Genomic DNA, 20967 nt, shown 5'->3' with positions numbered 1-20967 from the left:
GCATGCCTGCTTTAAGTCTGGTTTAGTGGGGTGGGGCTCTGTTAGAGCATGGGGGGGGGGGGGGGGGGGGGGGGGGCTCTACCTGTTCTGTCTGTTATCTGTAGAAACATTTTAAAAATGCCCCCCCCCCCCAAAAAAATAAGACTAACATGACCTCTCCTAGTCTCCTCACCTCCTTTCCTTCAGCTGTACTGATGTGAAAGAGCTGGAATAAAGAAAGCAAATACTAGGTAGACATCTACCGTAGTGATTTCACCTATCCTATGTTTTCAGACCAGTGTTGATGAAGGGAAGGAGATGAGGAGATGAAGCCACAGTAGACTATTGAGACACACTCTCTGTCCTAATTTGCATAAAACAGGCAGGCATGCAAGGTGTCAGGGCATGTGAACAGACACTCACACGGCTGCCAGCCAACACTCTGTCTTCCACATCATCAAGGCTCACTCCACATTCTTTGTTTTCTTCCTCTGTTTGACCCTTTGGGTTTTTCAAGAAAATCTGGCATTCAAATGATGCTGTGTATCTGCAAGCTAAAGACGTGATTACATGTGGTATGAGCTGCCTCCACACACAGCCCAAAATCATGACACAAACAAGTGTGTATGCATGTGTGTGTGTGCATGTGCATGTGTGTGTGTGCTGGTGCATGCACAGGTCTGTGAGTCTGCTCTCTGCAGTGCTAACACAGGAGGCCCATTTGTATTGGATTAATTAATCCTTTCCTTTGTTCTCCACTTCTCTCTCCACTCCTCTCTCCACTCCTCTCTCCACTCCTCTCTTCACTCCTCTCTCCACTCCTCTCTTCACTCCTCTCTCCACTGCTCTCTCCACTCCTCTCTTCACTGCTCTCTCCACTCCTCTCTCCACTCCTCTCTTCACTCCTCTGTCCACTCCTCTCTCCACTCCTCTCTTCACTTCTCTCTCCACTGCTCACTCCACTCCTCTCTTCACTGCTCTCTCCACTGCTCTCTCCACTGCTCTCTCCACTCCTCTCTCCACTGCTCTCTCTCAATTCAATTTAAATCTCTCTCTCTCTCTCTTTCTCTTTGCTTGAGGATTATGTAACCAAATGCCAGATTGGTAATCTCTGTGTCTCTTCTCTGCATCTCTCTGTGGTGGGTCAGTGTTTTAGATGGAGCTGGACAACATCACATTGTGTAGATCACATCTTTGTCCTGATTTCTTTCCTTTCTCCCTGCTGCAATGTTAAGTCAGGACCAAGTGCATTTGCCACTCACATTTATCAGATAGCTCCGTATTCATAAAGCATCTCAGAGTAGGACTGCTGATGATCTACGATCAGTGCCCCTCTGTCACATGTAATCTTATTCATTATAATCATGAAGGCAAAACTGATCCTAGACCATATCCCTATATCCTTCCCAGGCTATTGTGATAAGAATATTTTAGTTCTGGTAACTGCATGAACATACTACAGCACTGCTGTGTTATGTATGCAATGACTATTACTAAACTGTATATTGTATTCCACCATATTAGGTGGCCTAGTCATCCCAGCCAATGGGTATGTCACAAATGGTACCATATTCCGTATATACTATAGTAGGCCCTGGTCAAAAGTAGTGCACCCTAAAGAAAATAAATAGGCTGTTATTTGGGATGCAGGAACTGAAATCTGAAATATTACTGGTTGATCTTGCAGCTTGAGCATGAGCTGCATTGGTTGTGTCTCAAACAGAGGTACCTTCTATCATTGAAAGAAAGAAAGGCCCATTGAAAAAGTCTATTGCCAAATAGACATCACGCTGATGGGTTTTCTTTTGTACTTGTATGAAAGCATCCATTGACTGAGACATGAAAGGCACTTATCATGTCTTTTAACCATCACAGATGATTAAAAGACTTGACTCAGTCATTGATTTAACAGTCAGCCTCTTTCAAACCAGACAAATAGGCAGCTCGTTTGAGAGACATTTATTGAAATAGAGTGAGCAAGAGATGATACAAAACCACGTGGCTTGGACAGATAGGTGACAGGGGAGTGAGAGCGGAGAGTGGGGGGTAAACGGGGTAGAGAATGTGCTCTTTATCTCTTTCTCTCTCTCGCGCTCTCTCTCTCGCTCCAGCTAATTCAGGCCTGGGGTGTGTGTTCAGAGCCATTAGTTTCACTGTGGTAATTCAGGACTCTATGTGCCCAAATGATACTTAGACATTCACCAAAGCACTCAACCAAGTGTTTTCCTTTAAAAAAGGCCATCTGTGGACCAACTCTCTCTTTCTCTCTGTTTCTCTCTCTCTCTCTCTTTCTCTCTCTCTCTCGCTGTTTCTCTCTGTCTCTCTCTCTCTCTCTCGCTCTCTCTCTCTCTCTCTCACTCACTCACTCACTCACTCACTCACTCACTCACTCACTCACTCACTCACTCACTCACTCACTCACTCACTCACTCACTCACACACTCACACACACACACACACACACACACACACACACACACACACACACACACACACACACACACACACACACACACACACGTCCACCTACAGCTCCCTCTCAGAGCCCTACTATATATCTATCTATCTAACCCAGATCTGTAATTTATCGCTGCTACTTTGAATGTTCATCAGACTTCTGTGTCAGCCACTCACACACGCACACATGTACTCGTACACACACCACAACAGACAACTTTCCATAAGCCCCACTACAGCCAACAGGCACTCCCCAGCTACCTTTGATGAGGCTACAATTATTGACCTGATGCCAGTAGATGTGTAGATAGATACAGCGTTATCGTTAAAACGATGTGTCAGTACACTGAGTAGAAGTGGATGGCTCATGCACTTCACCTCCAGCCAGCTGTTCTCCATAGGAAGGGGGTATGGGATTGTGTATAGTGGACATACACACAAAGATGGCACCTCTACAATTTACATACACACACAAAATAGATTATTGCAGTAGATGGATGTTTACCAGTTGCCTATGGCACATTATGGCACCTCATTCACTGTGTGGAACGAGAACATTATTTATGTTGGGTTAAGGCTGTTAACTCACCTCTTCATGACATGAATACATTAGGCCATATGCCAATAAAAGATGTATTAGGCAAAATACATGGCCTTAATGGACCTGATGTTTAGCACGCCACACACACACACACACACACACACACACACACACACACACACACACACGCACACACACACAAACACACACTATGGTAAAACCATGCAAAAAAGTGTGGAGGCTGTAATCTTGGACAGTTCACTTCCTGATATCTCAAGTTTCACTTCCTGATATCTCAATTATAGTCTCTTGCACGCCAGACAGACACACACACACATAAACATACACACACACACACACACACATTGACATGGACATACAGTGCATTCGGAAAGTATTCAGATACCTTGACCTTTTCCGCATTTTGTTACGTTACAGCCTTATTCTAAACTGGATAATCTACACACAATATCCCATAATGACAAAGCAAAAACGTTTTTGCTAATGTATTTTTAAAATAATTGTTGAAAAAGTCACATTTACATAAGTATTCAGACCATTTACTCAGTACTTTGTTGAAGCACCTTTAGCAGCGATTACAGCCTCGAGTCTCCTTGGGTATGACGCTACAAGCTTGGCACACCTGTATTTGGGGAGTTTCTCCCATTCTTCTCTGAAGATCCTCTCAAGCTCCGTCAGATTGGATGGGGAGCGTCGCTGCACAGTTATTTTCAGGTCTCTCCAGAGATTCAAGTCCGGGCTCTGGCTGGGCCATTCAAGGACATTCAGAGACTTGTCCCGAAGCCACTCCTGCATTGTCTTGGCTGTGTACTTGTGTCGTTGTTCTGTTGGAAGGTGAACCTTCACCCCAGTTTGAGGTCCTGAGTGCTCTGGAGCAGGTTTTCATCAAGGATCTTTCTTTACTTTGCTCTGTTCATCTTTCCCTCGATCCTGACTAGTCTCCCAGTCCCTGCCGCTGAATAACATCCCCAGAGAATTTTGTTTCTCATGGTCTGGGAGTCCTTTAGGTGCTATTTGGCAAACTCCAAGCAAGCTGTCATGTGCCTTTTACTGAGAAGTGGCTTCCGTCTGGCCACTCTACCATAAAAGCCTGATTGGTGGAGTGCTGCAGAGATGGTTGTCCTTCTGGAAGGTTCTCCCATCTCCACAGAGGAACTCTGGAGCTCATGAGAGTGATCATCGGGTTCTTGGTAACCTCCCTGACAAAGGTCCTTCTCCCCGATTGCTCAGTTTGGCCAGACTGACAGCTTGGTGGTTCCAAACGTCTTCCATTTAATAATGATGGAGGCCAGTGTGTTCTTGGGGACCTTCAATGCTGCAGACATTTTTTGGTACTTTTCCCCAGATGTGTGCCTTGACACAATCCTGTCTCGGAGCTCTGCGGACAATTCCTTCAACCTCATTGCTTGGTTTTTGCTCTGACATACACTGTCAACTGTGGGACCTTATATAGACAGGTGTGTGCCTTTCCAAACATATCAAATCAGGTCTGAAAACTTATGTAAATAAGGTATTTCTGTCATTATGGGGTATTGTGTGCAGATTGATGAGGGGGGGAAATTTTGTAATCCATTTTAGAATAAGGCTGTAACGTAACAAAATGTGGCAGAAGGAAAGGGGTCTGAATACTTGGGAGATTGGGAGATCCTTCGCCAGTAAGCTTGCGGTTTTCTAGGGCGTTGTGGACAAGGATGGTGGAGAGACGTAAGCTGTGAGCTCCTGCTCTGAGGGTTGCGTGTTCAATCCCAGTACTAAGGCGAGAGAGAGACAGAGACAGAGAGGCTAGGCTAGACAGATGTTTGAAATATAGTGAATCAATAGAGCACCAGTATGTTATATGGTTAACCTGAACCACCTTCTGTGGTGTGTAAGAATGTGTGTTTGTGTCTGTGTTTCTGTGTTGTCATTGCAGCTCTCTGATTCCGAGATGTGGCTTCATATTATAAAATGACCATTCTTCCTGGAATGTGGACACTCCACTTCTTGACTGTGCTGCTCTAACACTCCCCCAACACACACACACACACACACACACACACACACACACACACACACACACAGACACACACACACACACACACACACCTAGTCTACTTCCATACTAGTCTACATACTATAGAACTGGCCATGCATGACCTTATCGTTATGTGCTCTAGCGAAGTCTTCTATCATACACAGTATGGGACCATAGGCTACATCTTCACATACAGTATGTCACAGTCTCTCTTTCTTTCTCTGTTGCATGTTGATCTCCCTGATAAGGCATTAAATCCCTGTGTGTGTGTGTGTGTGTGTGTGTGTGTGTGTGTGTGTGTGTGTGTGTGTGTGTGTGTGTGTGTGTGTGTGTGTGTGTGTGGTTCCAGAGGGTTGCACTTCCATCCATGTCCACTAGGTAATGCTGTGGGCAGCCGAGTCATGTCTAGGGGACATTTGGCATAGGAGACATAGATTCAGCAAATCTAACAATCTAACAAAATCCTTTGTATGTGTCTTCCAGGCTCCAATGGTGTAAGCTGACGCATCACCGTGGGGGATTCTGACACTGCACACAGGTGAGAATAGCTGCCAAAAGAGTCACACATCTATATATGGTTCTGAGTACCTTCTGTATTGTCAACAGTGTCATATTGAGCTCATAGAAACTGAATGGGAATACAGAGAGCTAGAGAGGTATGAGTTATCTATGAGTTTTCCATGTAGCAGGTAGCTTAGTGGTTAGAGCAGTGGGCCAGTAACTGAAAAGTTTCTATATCGAATCTACGAGCTGACAAGGTAAAAATCTGTTGTTCTAATCCTGAGGAAGGCAGTTAACCCACTGTTCCTACACTGTTCCTAGGCCGTCATTGTAAATAAAAAAGCTCTATCAAGCTCTATCTCCCTCCAGGCCAGTAAGCTCCAGCTCTATCTCCCTCCAGGCCAGTAAGCTCCAGCTCTATCTCCCTCCAGGCCAGTAAGCTCCAGCTCTATTCCCTCCAGGCCAGTAAGCTCCAGCTCTATCACCCTCCAGGCCAGTAAGCTCCAGCTCTATCTCCCTCCAGGCCAGTAAGCTCCAGCTCTATCACCCTCCAGGCCAGTAAGCTCTAGCTCTATCTCCCTCCAGGCCAGTAAGCTCCAGCTCTATCTCCCTCCAGGCCAGTAAGCTCCAGCTCTATCTCCCTCCAGGCCAGTAAGCTCCAGCTCTATCTCCCTCCAGGCCAGTAAGCTCCAGCTCTATCTCCCTCCAGGCCAGTAAGCTCCAGCTCTATCTCCCTCCAGGCCAGTAAGCTCCAGCGCTATCTCCCTCCAGGCCAGTAAGCTCCAGCTCTATCTCCCTCCAGGCCAGTAAGCTCCAGCTCTATCTCCCTCCAGGCCAGTAAGCTCCAGCTCTATCTCCCTCCAGGCCAGTAAGCTCCAGCTCTATCACCCTCCAGGCCAGTAAGCTCCAGCTCTATCTCCCTCCAGGCCAGTAAGCTCCAGCTCTATCTCCCTCCAGGCCAGTAAGCTCCAGCTCTATCTCCCTCCAGGTCAGTAAGCTCCAGCTCTATCTCCCTCTAGCCCAGTAACCTCCAGCTCTATCCCCCTCCAGCCCAGTAAGCTCCAGCTCTATTGCCCCCCAGCCCAGTATCCTCCAGCTCTATCGCCCTCCAGCCCATTATCCTCCAGCTCTATCCCCCTCCAGCCCAGTAACCTCCAGCTCTGTTGCCCTCCAGCCCAGTATCCTCCAGTCTCTATCGCCCTCCAGCCCATTATCCTCCAGCTCTATCCCCCTCCAGCCCAGTATCCTCCAGCTCTATCCCCCTCCAGCCCAGTATCCTCCAGCTCTATCCCCCTCCAGCCCAGCAACCTCCAGCTCTATCGCTCTCCAGCCCAATATCCTCCAGCTCTATCCCCCTCCAGCCCAGTAACCTCCAGCTCTATCGCCCTCCAGCCCAGTAACCTCCAGCTCTATCCCCCTCCAGCCCAATAACCTCCAGCTCTATCGCCCTCCAGCCCAGTAACCTCCAACTCTATCGCCCTCCAGCCAAGTAACCTCCAGCTCTATCTCCCTCCAGCCCAGTATCAGAAGGCAGGGGAGGGTATGAGAATGGTGTCTAGGCCCTGAAGCCCAGCAGCATGTCAGGTAACACCTTTAAAATACATTGAAGTATTCAAATGCCTATTTAATCTCTACAGGAACAGTCTTTTTGGGGGGCGCATGTCACAGCACAGAACAGAATGCTGCACTTGCCTGGGTCAAAATCCCTGGGGGATTTTTTTATTTACCTCATTCAATTGAAGAAGATTTATTTTTGTATCCTCATCAGGGCTTTTGATCCAGACGAGTGTGGCCATCTGTGTTGTGCTGTGACCTCACAAAAAGAGACTGCATCTGTATCTGTTTCTAAATACTTTATGCTTCTTGTTTCTAGAGCAAGGAGACAAATGCACCACCCCCCGCTGGAAACATGAGGCCATGCAAAATGGTACAGTTCTATTCCTCTCTCTCAACTATTATATATGTCTATCTACAGTATCTACATGGTACATTTCTATTCCTCCCTCTCAACTATTATATATGTCTATCTACAGTATCTACATGGTACAGTTCTATTCCTCCCACTCAACTATTATATCTATCTATCTACAGTATCTACATGGTACAGTTCTATACTATTATATCTGTCTATCTACAGTATCTACATGGTACAGTTCTATTCCTCCCTCTCAACTATTATATATGTCTATCTATAGTATCTACATGGTACAGTTCTATTCCTCCCTCTCAACTATTATATATGTCTATCTACAGTATCTACATGGTACAGTTCTATTCCTCCCACTCAACTATTATATATGTCTATCTACAGTATCTACATGGTAGAGTTCTATTCCTCATCCTCATTCTTCTTTATTTTAATCTGTTTGTCTGGTTTGTGGGGTTACACTAAAGTAGTGTTTCTTGTCTCAGGCATCTGGTATCCTCCACATTATGCATTTGTTTGTGATGGGGCTAAAGTTGTCAGCCTGCTTCATTCAGTTCGGCTGGCGGCGAGCCGAAGTTGGCTAGGCGAACCAAACGAGTGTGCTCACATACTCCCTTAAAATACCTTCGCTGGAAAAACAAGAAAAAGCAGCTCTAGTACCATTTGTCCATTTGTCCATTGAGATTATGTTTCTTATAATTCATCTGAAATGGCTTGAGAAATCTGTCATAAATGTTCACGTTTTTGCTAAGGAGATCTTAGTTGTGCAATTTTATATCTAACTAAGATGTTTGGTGCAGTTTGCATGAAAATGAGTCATCTCACTGAATGACAACAAAGACTTTATTGAAAAATCCCTACAGTTGACCAGTTACGGACGAAGGGGCGTAGACTTTGGCTGGCCTCTGGAAAAAAAGTTGTGTGCCCGAACTGCCAACAAAACCCTTACTGAAGTCCAAAATAAATAAAAACCTCCACAAAATGTCATCATAATATATGCACAAACTCTTCCAAACTGCTTCGGATGGGAAGCATGCAAACGCCTTAAGGGGACCAACGTCTTACATTGGGGGTAGTCGAGCAACAGAGTGAAGAAACACTGCACTCAGAATATCGTTTGTCGTTGGAGAATTACATGTACCATTGACAGGTATCTGACCCTATTGAACTCCATATTATCTAATGGGCCAACACATGTATATTTCATACAATTAAGGTAGAAGGAACAGGCAGAACTTCAGGGATATTCTAAACCTCGTTGTAGCAAATTACATATGAATTAGAGATCCAATTATGAAATCATTTCCCCGTGTCAGATACACCCTGATCTTCCCTTTCATTCTCGGAAAGCTGTGTGTGTCTACTGGCCTTACTGACAGAGATCTGAAGTAAATAGTCATGTCTGAGGGAGATAGCGTCATGTCATACCAGCTGGCTACTCTTTGTGTCTGTGTTTTATTCACATCTAGATGTCCAGGCTGAATATGGAAACCGACAGGGTTTGGTTGGGTCCTCTCTGTCACTGTTTAAAGAGGAGAAGCTCCTCCGCACCCTGTGCTTGCAAAGGATCACATATGCGTTTTTTTTTGTGCCAATGTTGTAGCCTCAAGGCCTTAGTCAGAGCCTTACATGTGCCATACAGGTTACATGTGTGTTAGTGTTACCTGGCAGAGGATTAGTGTGCTTGATGAGGTCAAAGACATTCACGTGTCACAAATTTTGCTACTGGTAACAAACAGTGGCTTGCGAAAGTATTCATCCCCCTTGGCATTTTTCCTATTTTGTTGCCTTACAACCTGGAATTAAAATAGATTTTGAGGGGTTTGTATCATTCGATTTACACAACATGCAACATTTGTGAAACAAACAAACAAAAAAACAAAAACAGAAAACTTGGGCGTACATAGATATTCATCCCCCAAAGTAATTATGTGTTTAAATGTTAATTTAACAAATTCTTATTTTCAATGACGGCCTAGGAACAGTGGGTTAACTGCCTTGTTCAGGGGCAGAATGACAGATTTGTACCTTGTCAGCTCGGGGATTCGAACATGCAACCTTTTGGATACTAGCCCAACGCTCTAACCCACCTTTTGCAGCAATTTCTGAAGGTAATTGGTTGCACCAGATCTTATTTAGGGTCTTCATACCAAAGGGGGTGAATACATATGCACACCACTTACGTTTTTTATTTTGTATCATTTTTTTTAACAAGTAATTTTTTTCATTTCACTTCACCAATTTGGACTATTTTGTGTATTTCAATTACATGAAATCCAAATAAAAAATCTATTTAAATTATAGGTTGTAATGCAACAAAATAGGAAAAATGCCAAGGGGGATGAATACTTTTGCAAGGTACTTCTGAAGTAAAGTAGTCTAATTCTGTGGTTCTGTCTTCTACACAATGCATTTTACACTCTTAGAAAAAAGGGTTCCAAATGGGTTATTTGCGGAGGGATAGGGTTCTACCAAGAACTGTTTTGATCAGAACGACCATTTTTGGAAGACGGGTTCTTTGTGAGGCAAAGGGTTCTAACTAGATACCTAGAACCTTTAACATCCTAAGAACTGTTTATGGAAGAAAGGGTATTTGTCACGTGCGCCGAATACAACCTTACAGTGAAATGCTTACTCACAAGCTCTAACCAACAATACATTTAAACACTTCAAAAATAAATAAATACATGTAAAAAAAACTACCTGTACCAGTACAGAGTCAATGTGCGGGGGCACCAGTTAGTCGAGGTAATTGAGGTAATATGTATGTACATGTAGATAGAGTTATTAAAGTGACTATGCATAGATAATCACAGAGAGTAGCAGCAGTGTAAAAGAGGGGGGTACAATGCAAATAGTCTGGGTAGCCATTTTATTAGATGTTCAGGAGTCTTATGGCTTGGGGTAGAAGCTACTTTAGAAGCCTCTTTGACCTAGACTTGGCGCTCCGGTACCGCTTGCTATGCGGTAGCAGAGAGAACAGTCTGTGACTAGGGTGGCTGGTGTCTTTGACAATTTTTTGAGCCTTCCTCTGACACCGCCTGGTATAGAGGTCCTGGATGGCAGGAAGCTTGGCCCCAGTGATGTACTGTGCCGTACACACTACCCTCTGTAGTGTCTTGCGGTCGGAGGCCGAGCAGTTGCCATACCAGGCAGTGATGCAACCAGTCAAGATGCTCTCGATGGTGCAGCTGTAGAACCTTTTGAGGATTTGATGACCCAGGCTAATCTTTTCAGTCTGCTGAGGGGGAATATGTTTTGTCGTCCTCTCTTCAAAACTGTCTTGGTGTGCTTGGACCATGTTCGTTTGTTGGTGATGTGGACACCAAAGAACTTGATGCTCTCAACCTGCTCCACTACATCCCCGTCGATGAGAATGGGGGAGTGCTCGGTTCTCCGTTTCCTGTAGTCCACAATCATCTCCTTTGTCTTGATCACGTTGAGGGAGAGGTTGTTGTCCTGGCACCACACGGCCAGGACTCTGACCTCCTCCTTATAGTCTGTCTCTTCGTTGTCGGTAATCAGGCCTACCGCTATTGTGTCGTCTGCAAACTTGATGGTGTTGGAGTTGTGCCTGGCCATGTAGTCGTGGGTGAACAGGGAGTACAGGAGGGACTGAGCACGCACCCCTGAGGGGCCCCCGTGTTGAGGATCAACATGGCGGATGTGTTGCTACCAACCCTTACCACCTGGGGGTGGCCCGTCACAAAGTCCAGAATCCAGTTGCAGAGGGAGGTGTTTAGTCCCAGGGTCCTTACCTTAGTGATGAGCTTTGAGGGCATTATGGTGTTGAATGCTGAGCTGTAGTCAATTAATAGCATTCTCACATAGGTGTTCCTTTTGTTCAGGTGGGAAAGGGCAGTGTGGAGCGCAGTAGAGATTGCACCATCTGTGGATCTGTTGGGAAAGTATGCAAATTAGATATTGTGCACCAGCTGTTGTTTACAAATATACATAGACCCTCACCCCTTGTCTTACCAGAGGCTGCTGTTCTATCCTGTCGATACAGTGTATAACCCACCAGATGTATGATGTTCATGTCGTCGTTCAGCCCCGACTCAGCGAAACAGAAGATATTACAGTTTTAAATGTCCCGATTTAATGTAATCGATTTTGTTTTCCAATGATTGCCAATAGAACGGATGGCCGTGGGGTTTTGCTCGCTCACCTATGAATTCTCAGAAGGCAGATGACGGGGATTTGGGCCTGTTGCCAGGAATATACTTCACATCCGACTCGTTAAAGGAAAAAGCTTCTACCAGTTCATGGGGAGTAATCGCTGTTCTGATGTCCAAAACGTATTTTCTGTCATAAGAGACGGTAGCAGCAACATTATGTACAAAATAAGTTAAAAAACAAGTTACAAACAACACAAAAAAACTAACAAAATAGCACTGTTGGTTAGGAGCACGTAAAACGTCAGCCGTCCTCTCCAGCGCCATTCTAAGGCAAAAGGGGTTCTATATAGAACCATATATAATATTTCCCATCATGCTTTATTGCAGGAAGCGTTTTAGAATTGTTTGTTTTACTGTAATATCTGTGTTTTTGCATGTACATTGCTTGGTTGATTCATATTAAGATACATGACATACAGTTTTTAAATTAATCTGTTCTGTTAGTAATTGCATTGACTGCAAGTTTAGATGATTGAGGTAGTCTCAGTTTCTCATCTTCCCTACCCTAGCATTCATTCTGAATGCATGTTGCAGGTGATTAACAATTCCACTTTTTGGATATCCTAACTCTGGCTGGATTCTAATAGGAATTACACATCACTTTGCAAGCCAGCATAATGTGACTTGCAGGCCTGATGTGGCCTGTAAACCAGTAGATTCATAGCACCACTGTGTTAGGTTATAATTAGACCTACAAATGAGTGGATTCGGCTATTTCAGCCACACCCGTTGCTGACAGGTGTATAAAATCGAGCACACAGCCATGCAATCGAGCACACAGCGATGCAAACAAAGAATGGCCCGTACTGAAGAGCTCAGTGACTTTCAGCTTGGCACCGTCATAGGATGTCGCCTTTCCAACAAGTCAGTTCGTCACATTTCTGCGGATGCCAGGAGAACGCTACCTGCCCGAATGTAAAGTGACAACTGTAAAGTTTGGTGGATGAGGAATAAAGGCATGGGGCTGTTTTTCATGGTTCGGACTAGGCCCCTTAGTTCCAGTGAAGGCAAATCTTAATGCTACGGCATACAATGACATTCTATATGATTATGTGCTTCTAACTTTGTGGCAGTTTGGGGATAGCCTTTTTATGTTTCAGCATGACAATGCCCCCGTGCACAAAGTGAGGTCCATACAGAAATGGTATGTCGAGATGGGTGTGGAAGAATTTGACTGGCCTGCACAGAACCATGACCTTAACCCTATTGAACAACTTTGGGATGAATTGGAACGCCGGCTGCGAGCCAGGCCAAATCGCCCAACATCAGTGCCAGATATCACTAATGCTCTTGTGGCTGAAAGGAAGTGTCCCCGTTTTTAGTGTTCCAACATCTAGTGGAAAGCCTTCCCAGAAGAGTGGAGGCTGTTATAGCAGCAAAGGGAGCTGTTCAACTACAGGAGTCAACATATAGTGTATGTAATGTATTGGCTGGTGGAACCGTTCATAGACACACATACACACACTCCCCTCCTTTAGTGCTCCATTTTTAGGTTCTGTTTTGAATAATTCAGTTCTCTGTCTCACATCCAGATGGATGCGGGACACAACATGCCAACTGTGGCTCTGTCTGTCTGTCTCTCTGTTCTGTAGCTCTAACTGAAGCCTTCTAAATGTCTGTCTGTCTGTTCCTCCTTCTCTCTCTCTCCATCTCTTTCTCCTTCCTCTCTGTCGCCCTCTTTCTCTCCTCTGTCTCTCTCTCTCTCTCTCTCTCTCACACACGCTCACACATGCACACACACACACACACACACACACACACACACACACACACACACACACACACACACACACACACACACACACACACACACACACACACACACACACACACACACACACACACACACACACTCACACACACACACACACACATTCACACACACTAGGCCTGCTTGTTTATATTCAAATGTCATGCCCGGCAGTAGTATCAGCCTCATTCAGGCCACCAGTGCATCTAAGGACAGGACAGTAGTTTGTGCGTGCGTGTATGTTTGTGTGTCATGCCATTCTCACTGTGCCAGGCTGGTTCTGAGCAGACAGCTACTCCACACCAGCCTGTAGCCGTTTCATTTTCATCATCTGTATGAAGTGTGTATAGGTGTTGGAGTTCCTGAGGTTTTGGTCAGATGATCTTCCCAACAGCATGCAAAACAGCACTTTAGGTGGAAGCCTATCCAGCACTGTGTCAAAGTTGGCTAGCTAGAGCTTCCACTGATTGGTTTTCACAAAGGCAATGTCACTGATCATTTCCATAAAGATTGTTTTTTCAATTCTTAACTCTCCAACAGATTGCACAATGTCTAGAGCTTCCACTGATTGGTTATCACAAAGGCAATGTCACTGATCATTTCCATAAAGATTGTTTTTACAATTCTTAACTCTCCAACAGATTGCACAATGTCTAGAGCTAGAGCTTCCACTGATTGGTTATCACAAAGGCAATGTCACTGATCATTTCCATAAAGATTGTTTTTACAATTCTTAACTCTCCAACAGATTGCACAATGTCTAGAGCTAGAGCTTCCACTGATTGGTTATCACAAAGGCAATGTCACTGATCATTTCCATAAAGATTGTTTTTACAATTCTTAACTCTCCAACAGATTGCACAATGTCTAGAGCTAGAGCTTCCACTGATTGGTTATCACAAAGGCAATGTCACTGATCATTTCCATAAAGATTGTTTTTACAATTCTTAACTCTCCAACAGATTGCACAATGTCTAGAGCTTCCACTGATTGGTTATCACAAAGGCAATGTCACTGATCATTTCCATAAAGATTGTTTTTACAATTCTTAACTCTCCAACAGATTGCACAATGTCTAGAGCTTCCACTGATTGGTTATCACAAAGGCAATGTCACTGATCATTTCCATAAAGATTGTTTTTACAATTCTTAACTCTCCAACAGATTGCACAATGTCTAGAGCTAGAGCTTCCACTGATTGGTTATCACAAAGGCAATGTCACTGATCATTTCCATAAAGATTGTTTTTACAATTCTTAACTCTCCAACAGATTGCACAATGTCTAGAGCTAGAGCTTCCACTGATTGGTTATCACAAAGGCAATGTCACTGATTATTTCCAAAAATATTTTTTTTACAATTCCCTCCAACAGATTGCACAATATCTCTTCATGTCTCCTTCTTCCTTTGAAAATAACTGATTGACTTCTGGTAGTTTAGGTGCTCAAAGTAGTCAACAACGTGAATCTTTTTATATTGATCTGGTGAGGTGTTTAAGGGACATTTGTGTGTGTGTGTGTGTGTGTGTGTCCATTCAGGCATCAGAGTGACTGTGATGCATATGATTTGATGAGTCCGGTCACCGGAGGGTTAGTTAGTAGCCCTCTGAGGAACGGTTCATTTGGAGGAAGGTTTGTTACGCATGACACCAAATCGTTGGCATATTCTTCCGCTTTTGTCCTCTCGTTAACAGTGACCTTACTGTTCTCCTCTGACACGTGTGGTCACAGAATGATATGTTACTTATAATATATGTATAGTTATAGTATCAACCCTTCATGGTTGTTCAAGGGCTTATCATTTAGACTTTTTCCCTAACGTCTTTGTCCTTATATGCCAGATCTTTCCCCCAGATAATTCTGTCAAGGCTTCACTTAGTCATTTACTGCGTCCCAAATGACAGTGAAGGACCAGAGCCCAATGGAGATCTGGTCAAATGAGTGCATTGGGTGTCATTAGAGGCACTAATTGCGTCATTGAGTCATTGCTTCATACAGTACATCTTGATAGGTGATTAACAGTAACGAACAGGAGAAGGGGGGGTGAGGAAGAGACTGGATTCAGATTCATTTATCTCCAAAATTAAAGTTTTCCCAGCTGGTCGTGATGACTCATGCTGTCTCATTCAACTGCGTCAGCTCATTCTGCTGTTGTTTTGTTGTCCATTTGGTGTACAGATGTCAGATTATCATTAGCACGTATTAACACACATTCACGGACAGTGTAAGGGACAGGTCACCCAAATTAGAAAAATGTGTTTTCTTACCCTGTAAGCAGTCTGTGGATGAGAAAAGACTTCAATCCATGCTTTGGTTTTGGTTACCTGGCCACTGTCACCAACCTCTAACTTTGGCATTTTAGTCCAAACATCTATACAAGACAATGAACCAGATAATAGCATATTTAACCTTTCTTAGTGACTTTATTGAGCTACTCAATCGGTTTCCGACACGTTGGGTGATTTGGGCCTGACTAGTTAGCAGTATTGACTACGAGCATCTGCTTGTCATTAACTATGACACTCATGACCCCATGGCCTAAGATTCACCCAAACAACATAAGTCCTGTTCTGAGAAGGCTTCTCCTGTGAGCACGTTGATAATGTGCGGACATTTACAACTGAAAACTTATCTAGTAGTAGTAGTAGTAGTAGTAGTAGATCTAGTAGTAGTAGATGTAGAAGTAGGAGATGCAGTAGTAGTAGATGTAGTAGTAGTAGTAGATGTAGTAGTAATATATGTAGTAGTAGTAGATCTAGTAGTAGTAGATGTAGAAGTAGGAGATGCAGTAGTAGTAGATGTAGTAGTAGATGTAGTAGTAATATATGTAGTAGTAGTAGATCTAGTAGTAGTAGATGCAGTAGTAGTAGATGTAGTAGTAGTAGATCTAGTAGTAGTTGATCTAGTAGTAGTAGATGTAGTAGTAGTAGATGTAGTAGTAGTAGATGTAGTAGTAGTAGATCTAGTAGTAGTAGATGTAGATGTAGATTTAGTAGTAGTAGATGTAGGTGTAGTAGTAGTAGTAGTAGATCTAGTAGTAGTAGATGTAGTAGATTTAGTATGAGTAGATGTAGTAGTAGTAGTAGTAGTAGTAGTAGTAGTAGTAGATGTAGTAGTGGTAGGTGTAGATGTAGTAGTATTAGTAGATGTAGTAGTAGATGCAGTAGTAGTAGATCTAGTAGTAGTAGATGCAGTAGTAGTAGATGTAGTAGTAGATCTAGTAGTAGTTGATCTAGTAGTAGTAGATGTAGTAGTAGTAGATGTAGTAGTAGTAGATCTAGTAGTAGTAGATGTAGATTTAGTAGTAGTAGATGTAGGTGTAGTAGTAGTAGTAGTAGTAGTAGATCTAGTAGTAGTAGATGTAGATGTAGATTTAGTAGTAGTAGATGTAGGTGTAGTAGTAGTAGTAGTAGATCTAGTAGTAGTAGATGTAGTAGATTTAGTACGAGTAGATGTAGTAGTAGTAGTAGTAGTAGTAGTAGTAGTAGTAGTAGTAGTAGTAGTAGTAGATGTAGTAGTGGTAGGTGTAGTAGTTGTAGGTGTAGTAGTAGTAGTAGATGTAGTAGTAGTAGATTTAGTAGTAGTAGGTGTAGTAGTTGTAGGTGTATTAGTAGTAGATGTAGTAGTAGTAGTAGATGTAGTAGATTTAGTAGTAGTAGTAGATGTAGATGAGGTAGTAGTAGATTTAATAGTAGTAGATGTAGTAGTAGTAGTAGTATTAGATGTAGTAGTAGATGTAGTAGTAGTAGATTTAATAGTAGTATATTTAGTAGTAGTAGTAGTAGATGTAGTAGATGTAGTAGTAGTAGATGTAGTAGTAGTAGATGTAGTAGTAGTAGATGTAGTAGTAGTAGTAGATGTAGTAGTGGTAGGTGTAGTATTAGTAGTAGATGTAGAAGTAGATTTAGTAGTAGTAGATGATGTAGTAGTAGTAGTAGTAGGTGTAGTAGTGGTAGTAGGTGTAGTAGTGGTAGGTGTATTAGTAGTAGATGTAGTAGTAGTAGATGTAGTAGTAGTAGATGTAGTATTAGTAGTAGTAGATGTAGTAGTGGTAGGTGTAGTATTAGTAGTAGATGTAGAAGTAGATTTAGTAGTAGTAGATGATGTAGTAGTAGTAGTAGGTGTAGTAGTGGTAGTAGGTGTAGTAGTGGTAGGTGTATTAGTAGTAGATGTAGTAGTAGTAGTAGATGTAGTAGTAGATTTAGTAGTAGTAGATATAGTAGTAGTAGTAGATGTAGTAGTAGTAGTAGTAGATGTAGTAGTAGTAGTAGATGTAGTAGTAGTAGTATTAGATGTAGTAGTAGATATAGTAGTAGTAGATTTAGTAGTAGTAGATGTAGTAGTAGTAGTAGTAGATGTAGTATATGTAGTAGTAGTAGATGTAGAAGTAGATGTAGTAGTAGTAGTAGATGTAGTAGTAGTAGGTGTAGTAGTGGTAGGTGTATTAGTAGTAGATGTAGTAGTAGTAGATGTAGTAGTAGTAGTAGATGTAGTAGTGGTAGGTGTAGTATTAGTAGTAGATGTAGAAGTAGATTTAGTAGTAGTAGATGATGTAGTAGTAGTAGTAGGTGTAGTAGTGGTAGTAGGTGTAGTAGTGGTAGGTGTATTAGTAGTAGATGTAGTAGTAGTAGATGTAGTAGTGGTAGGTGTAGTATTAGTAGTAGATGTAGAAGTAGATTTAGTAGTAGTAGATGATGTAGTAGTAGTAGTAGGTGTAGTAGTGGTAGTAGGTGTAGTAGTGGTAGGTGTATTAGTAGTAGATGTAGTAGTAGTAGTAGTAGATGTAGTAATAGATTTAGTAATAGTAGATATAGTAGTAGTAGTAGATGTAGTAGTAGTAGTAGATGTAGTAGTAGTAGTATTAGATGTAGTAGTAGATGTAGTAGTAGTAGATTTAGTAGTAGTAGTAGTAGTAGTAGTAGATGTAGTAGATGTAGTAGTAGTAGGAGATGTAGTAGTAGTAGTAGTAGATGTAGTAGTAGTAGATTTAATAGTAGTAGATGTAGTAGTAGTAGTAGATGTAGTAGTATATGTAGTAGTAGTAGTAGTACTAGTGGATGCAGTAGTAGATGTAGTAGTAGTAGATTTAATAGTAGTAGATGATGTAGTAGTAGTAATAGATGTAGTAGTAGTAGATGTAGTAGTAGATTTAGAAGTAGATGTAGTAGTAGTAGATGTAGTAGTAGTAGATGTAGTAGTAGTAGTAGTAGATTTAGTAGTCGTAGGTGTATTAGTAGTAGATGTAGTAGTAGTAGTAGTAGTAGTAGTAGATGTAGTAGTAGTAGATTTAGTAGTAAATTTAGTAGTAGTAGATGTAGTAGTAGTAGTAGTAGATGAGGTAGTAGTAGTAGTAGTATTAGATGTAGTAGATTTAGTAGTAGTAGATTTAGTAGTAGTAGTAGTAGTAGATGTAGTAGTAGATGATTTAGTAGTAGTAGATTTAGTAGTTGTAGATGTAGTAGATTTAGTAGTAGTAGATTTATTAGCAGTAGTAGATGTAGTAGTAGATTTAGTAGAAGTAGATGTAGTAGTAGTAGATTTAGTAGTAGTAGTAGATGTAGTAGTAGTAGATGTAGAAGTAGATGTAGTAGTAGTAGTAGATGTAGAAGTAGATGTAGTAGTAGTAGTAGATGTAGTAGTAGATCAAGTAGTAGTAGGAGGTATGATCAGGCAGCACTGTGGACTGTTGTGGCACAAATTACTTCATAGATAACTTTTGAAAAACGATGGAACTTCAAATTAACACATTAGCTAGCACTATTGATGGAAGTGTATAAATATATGTTTAGTTTAGTACCAGAAAATATAAAAGTGTCATTAGTGGTACAAAACAGCAAGAAGAAACCCCCAGGAAAATAATATTGTTATTGGATGTTAACCCCCTTGACACCTGTGAGCTAGTAGAGTGATAAACCTAATATACTTTTGACTCACTCACTTTGGGGTGAACACTGGTGTGTTAATTGAGAATCATTGGGCCTCTCCAATAGTTTGCCTGGGTTCACCCCATCCTTGTGAGGGGAGGTTGTCCAGGGGCCTGGTGTTAGCCTGGTGTCCTCCTCAGGTAACACGGTGTTGGACGGGGACATCTGGCTCAGGATAACATGTCAAACCAGGCCCTATCCTTGCAAGACTGAAGCCTGCCATCTGAAAATTGTTCTTGACCAGCTTTGAACCCTCTGAGACCTCAAGTGATCGATCAGGGAGGGAATATATTAGGGACAAGCCTGCTTCGGCTTCCAGTATCGACAGGTGCTGAGGAACGAGGTTGAAGACTCTCCCGGGAATGTTGTTGCTGAGAACCTGGATGGACTGGACAACCAAGGTTGGGCCGTGGGGCATTACCACCAAGAGAATATACTGTATATACTCATACCTATAGATCCACTGACCTTTCTGTGAGACCTCGGAAATAGCATATGAACCGAAATGCTTATTTCGGAAAAACGGTCACCTCACCTCCGTGGACCAGTTAACGGTTCAAGCCTGGCAATGACTGTGTCTGGAGGAGCAACCAGTCGTGCTCCTCAAATGCTCCCATGCTTTGGGTGAGTTTTGAGTAGATATCAGCGTTTATGTTTCGAGTGAGATATATATATATATATATATATACATTGTTTTATTTATTATTTTAAATTCAGGAGAGATTTCAATTGAGTGAAAAAGCGATTTTATGCTGCTTATGAAGAAATAGTCACTCATCTATGGTGTGTGCATGGCATCTAAGGTTGAAATGATGCCTTTTTACAATGCCGTATTTGATTGTTGAATGACCGTGGCTGGTTGGGTATTTGGAGTTTTAGTAGTAAGCACCTCTTTGAAGGGTTTGTAGAGTAAATCATGTCATCAGAAGAGTGGATACAAAAAAACTCTGCTCTCTGAAACGTTAATACTCAGTAACAGTTACTTAGGGCCAGTTTAAGATGTGAATTTCATGGTGGTGCAACCCAGTAGACCAAAGGAACTAATGAATGAACCTTTTATTTGATCAGCCAATCCTGAAGGATCTGTCTAGAGTCATTACTATTGAAACATTATGGGGAGAAAATGTATTGAGTCAACATAGTTTCCACATTAAAAAATGAATCTTTATCAACATAATAACGTTGCATTAATGTTAATTGTTGGTTGAATTTGTGAAAAGTGAGTAATGTACATAGCTTTGGTCTAATTTCCCCCCTGATTTCAACCACAAATCAATAATTGGGTTTAAAAGTTTTGGTTTAATTTGAATTCATGTTTGATGACATCTCAGGCAAACAATAACAGAATATAGACGTGACTCTTTTTCTATTTCTGTAAGAGTTATATCATTAATGATTATGTTATATACATGGCAATTTTGGTCCAGAAAGTATGCAATCCCAAAATAAACAAGTTGATTGGTGTGAAGTGTGTTTATGGTCTGTTTCAATTCAGTGTAAAACTATAATTCACTTTTTTGTATATAATGTATGTAAACTTTGTGTAAATTCCTCTGTCTGTTTCTGTCTCCATATGTTGTCTACTGCTAGCAGCACCATATCCCCATGTAAAATTCAGTGTAAATGTACTTAGTGAATAAAGGTGATTCTGATAATGTTTGGGTTGTAGGTCAGGT

At 42.1% G+C, this 20967-nt stretch overlaps 1 protein-coding gene across 8 annotated transcripts in view; it reads left to right on the top strand.

Annotated features, from left to right (window-relative positions):
• Positions 1-20967, top strand: part of LOC100135978 (thyroid hormone receptor beta) — a 147002-nt gene that overhangs the window by 87539 nt on the left and 38496 nt on the right. For all 8 annotated transcript variants that reach the window (XM_036953001.2, XM_090208852.1, XM_090208848.1 and 5 more), the window contains exons 3-5: positions 5496-5550; positions 7030-7097; positions 7387-7440. In XM_036953001.2, the coding sequence (XP_036808896.1) occupies positions 7091-7097; positions 7387-7440 (61 nt within the window). In that variant the 5' untranslated portion in view covers positions 5496-5550; positions 7030-7090. The remainder of the gene's footprint in view (positions 1-5495; positions 5551-7029; positions 7098-7386; positions 7441-20967) is intronic.

The sequence above is a fragment of the Oncorhynchus mykiss genome, chromosome 18, assembly GCF_057628025.1.
Source record: "Oncorhynchus mykiss isolate SJ-2025 chromosome 18, ASM5762802v1, whole genome shotgun sequence".
Taxonomy (NCBI): Eukaryota; Metazoa; Chordata; class Actinopteri; order Salmoniformes; family Salmonidae; genus Oncorhynchus; species Oncorhynchus mykiss.
The sequence above is the reverse complement of the archived record's forward strand: the minus strand, read 5'-3'. Positions and strand labels throughout refer to the sequence as shown.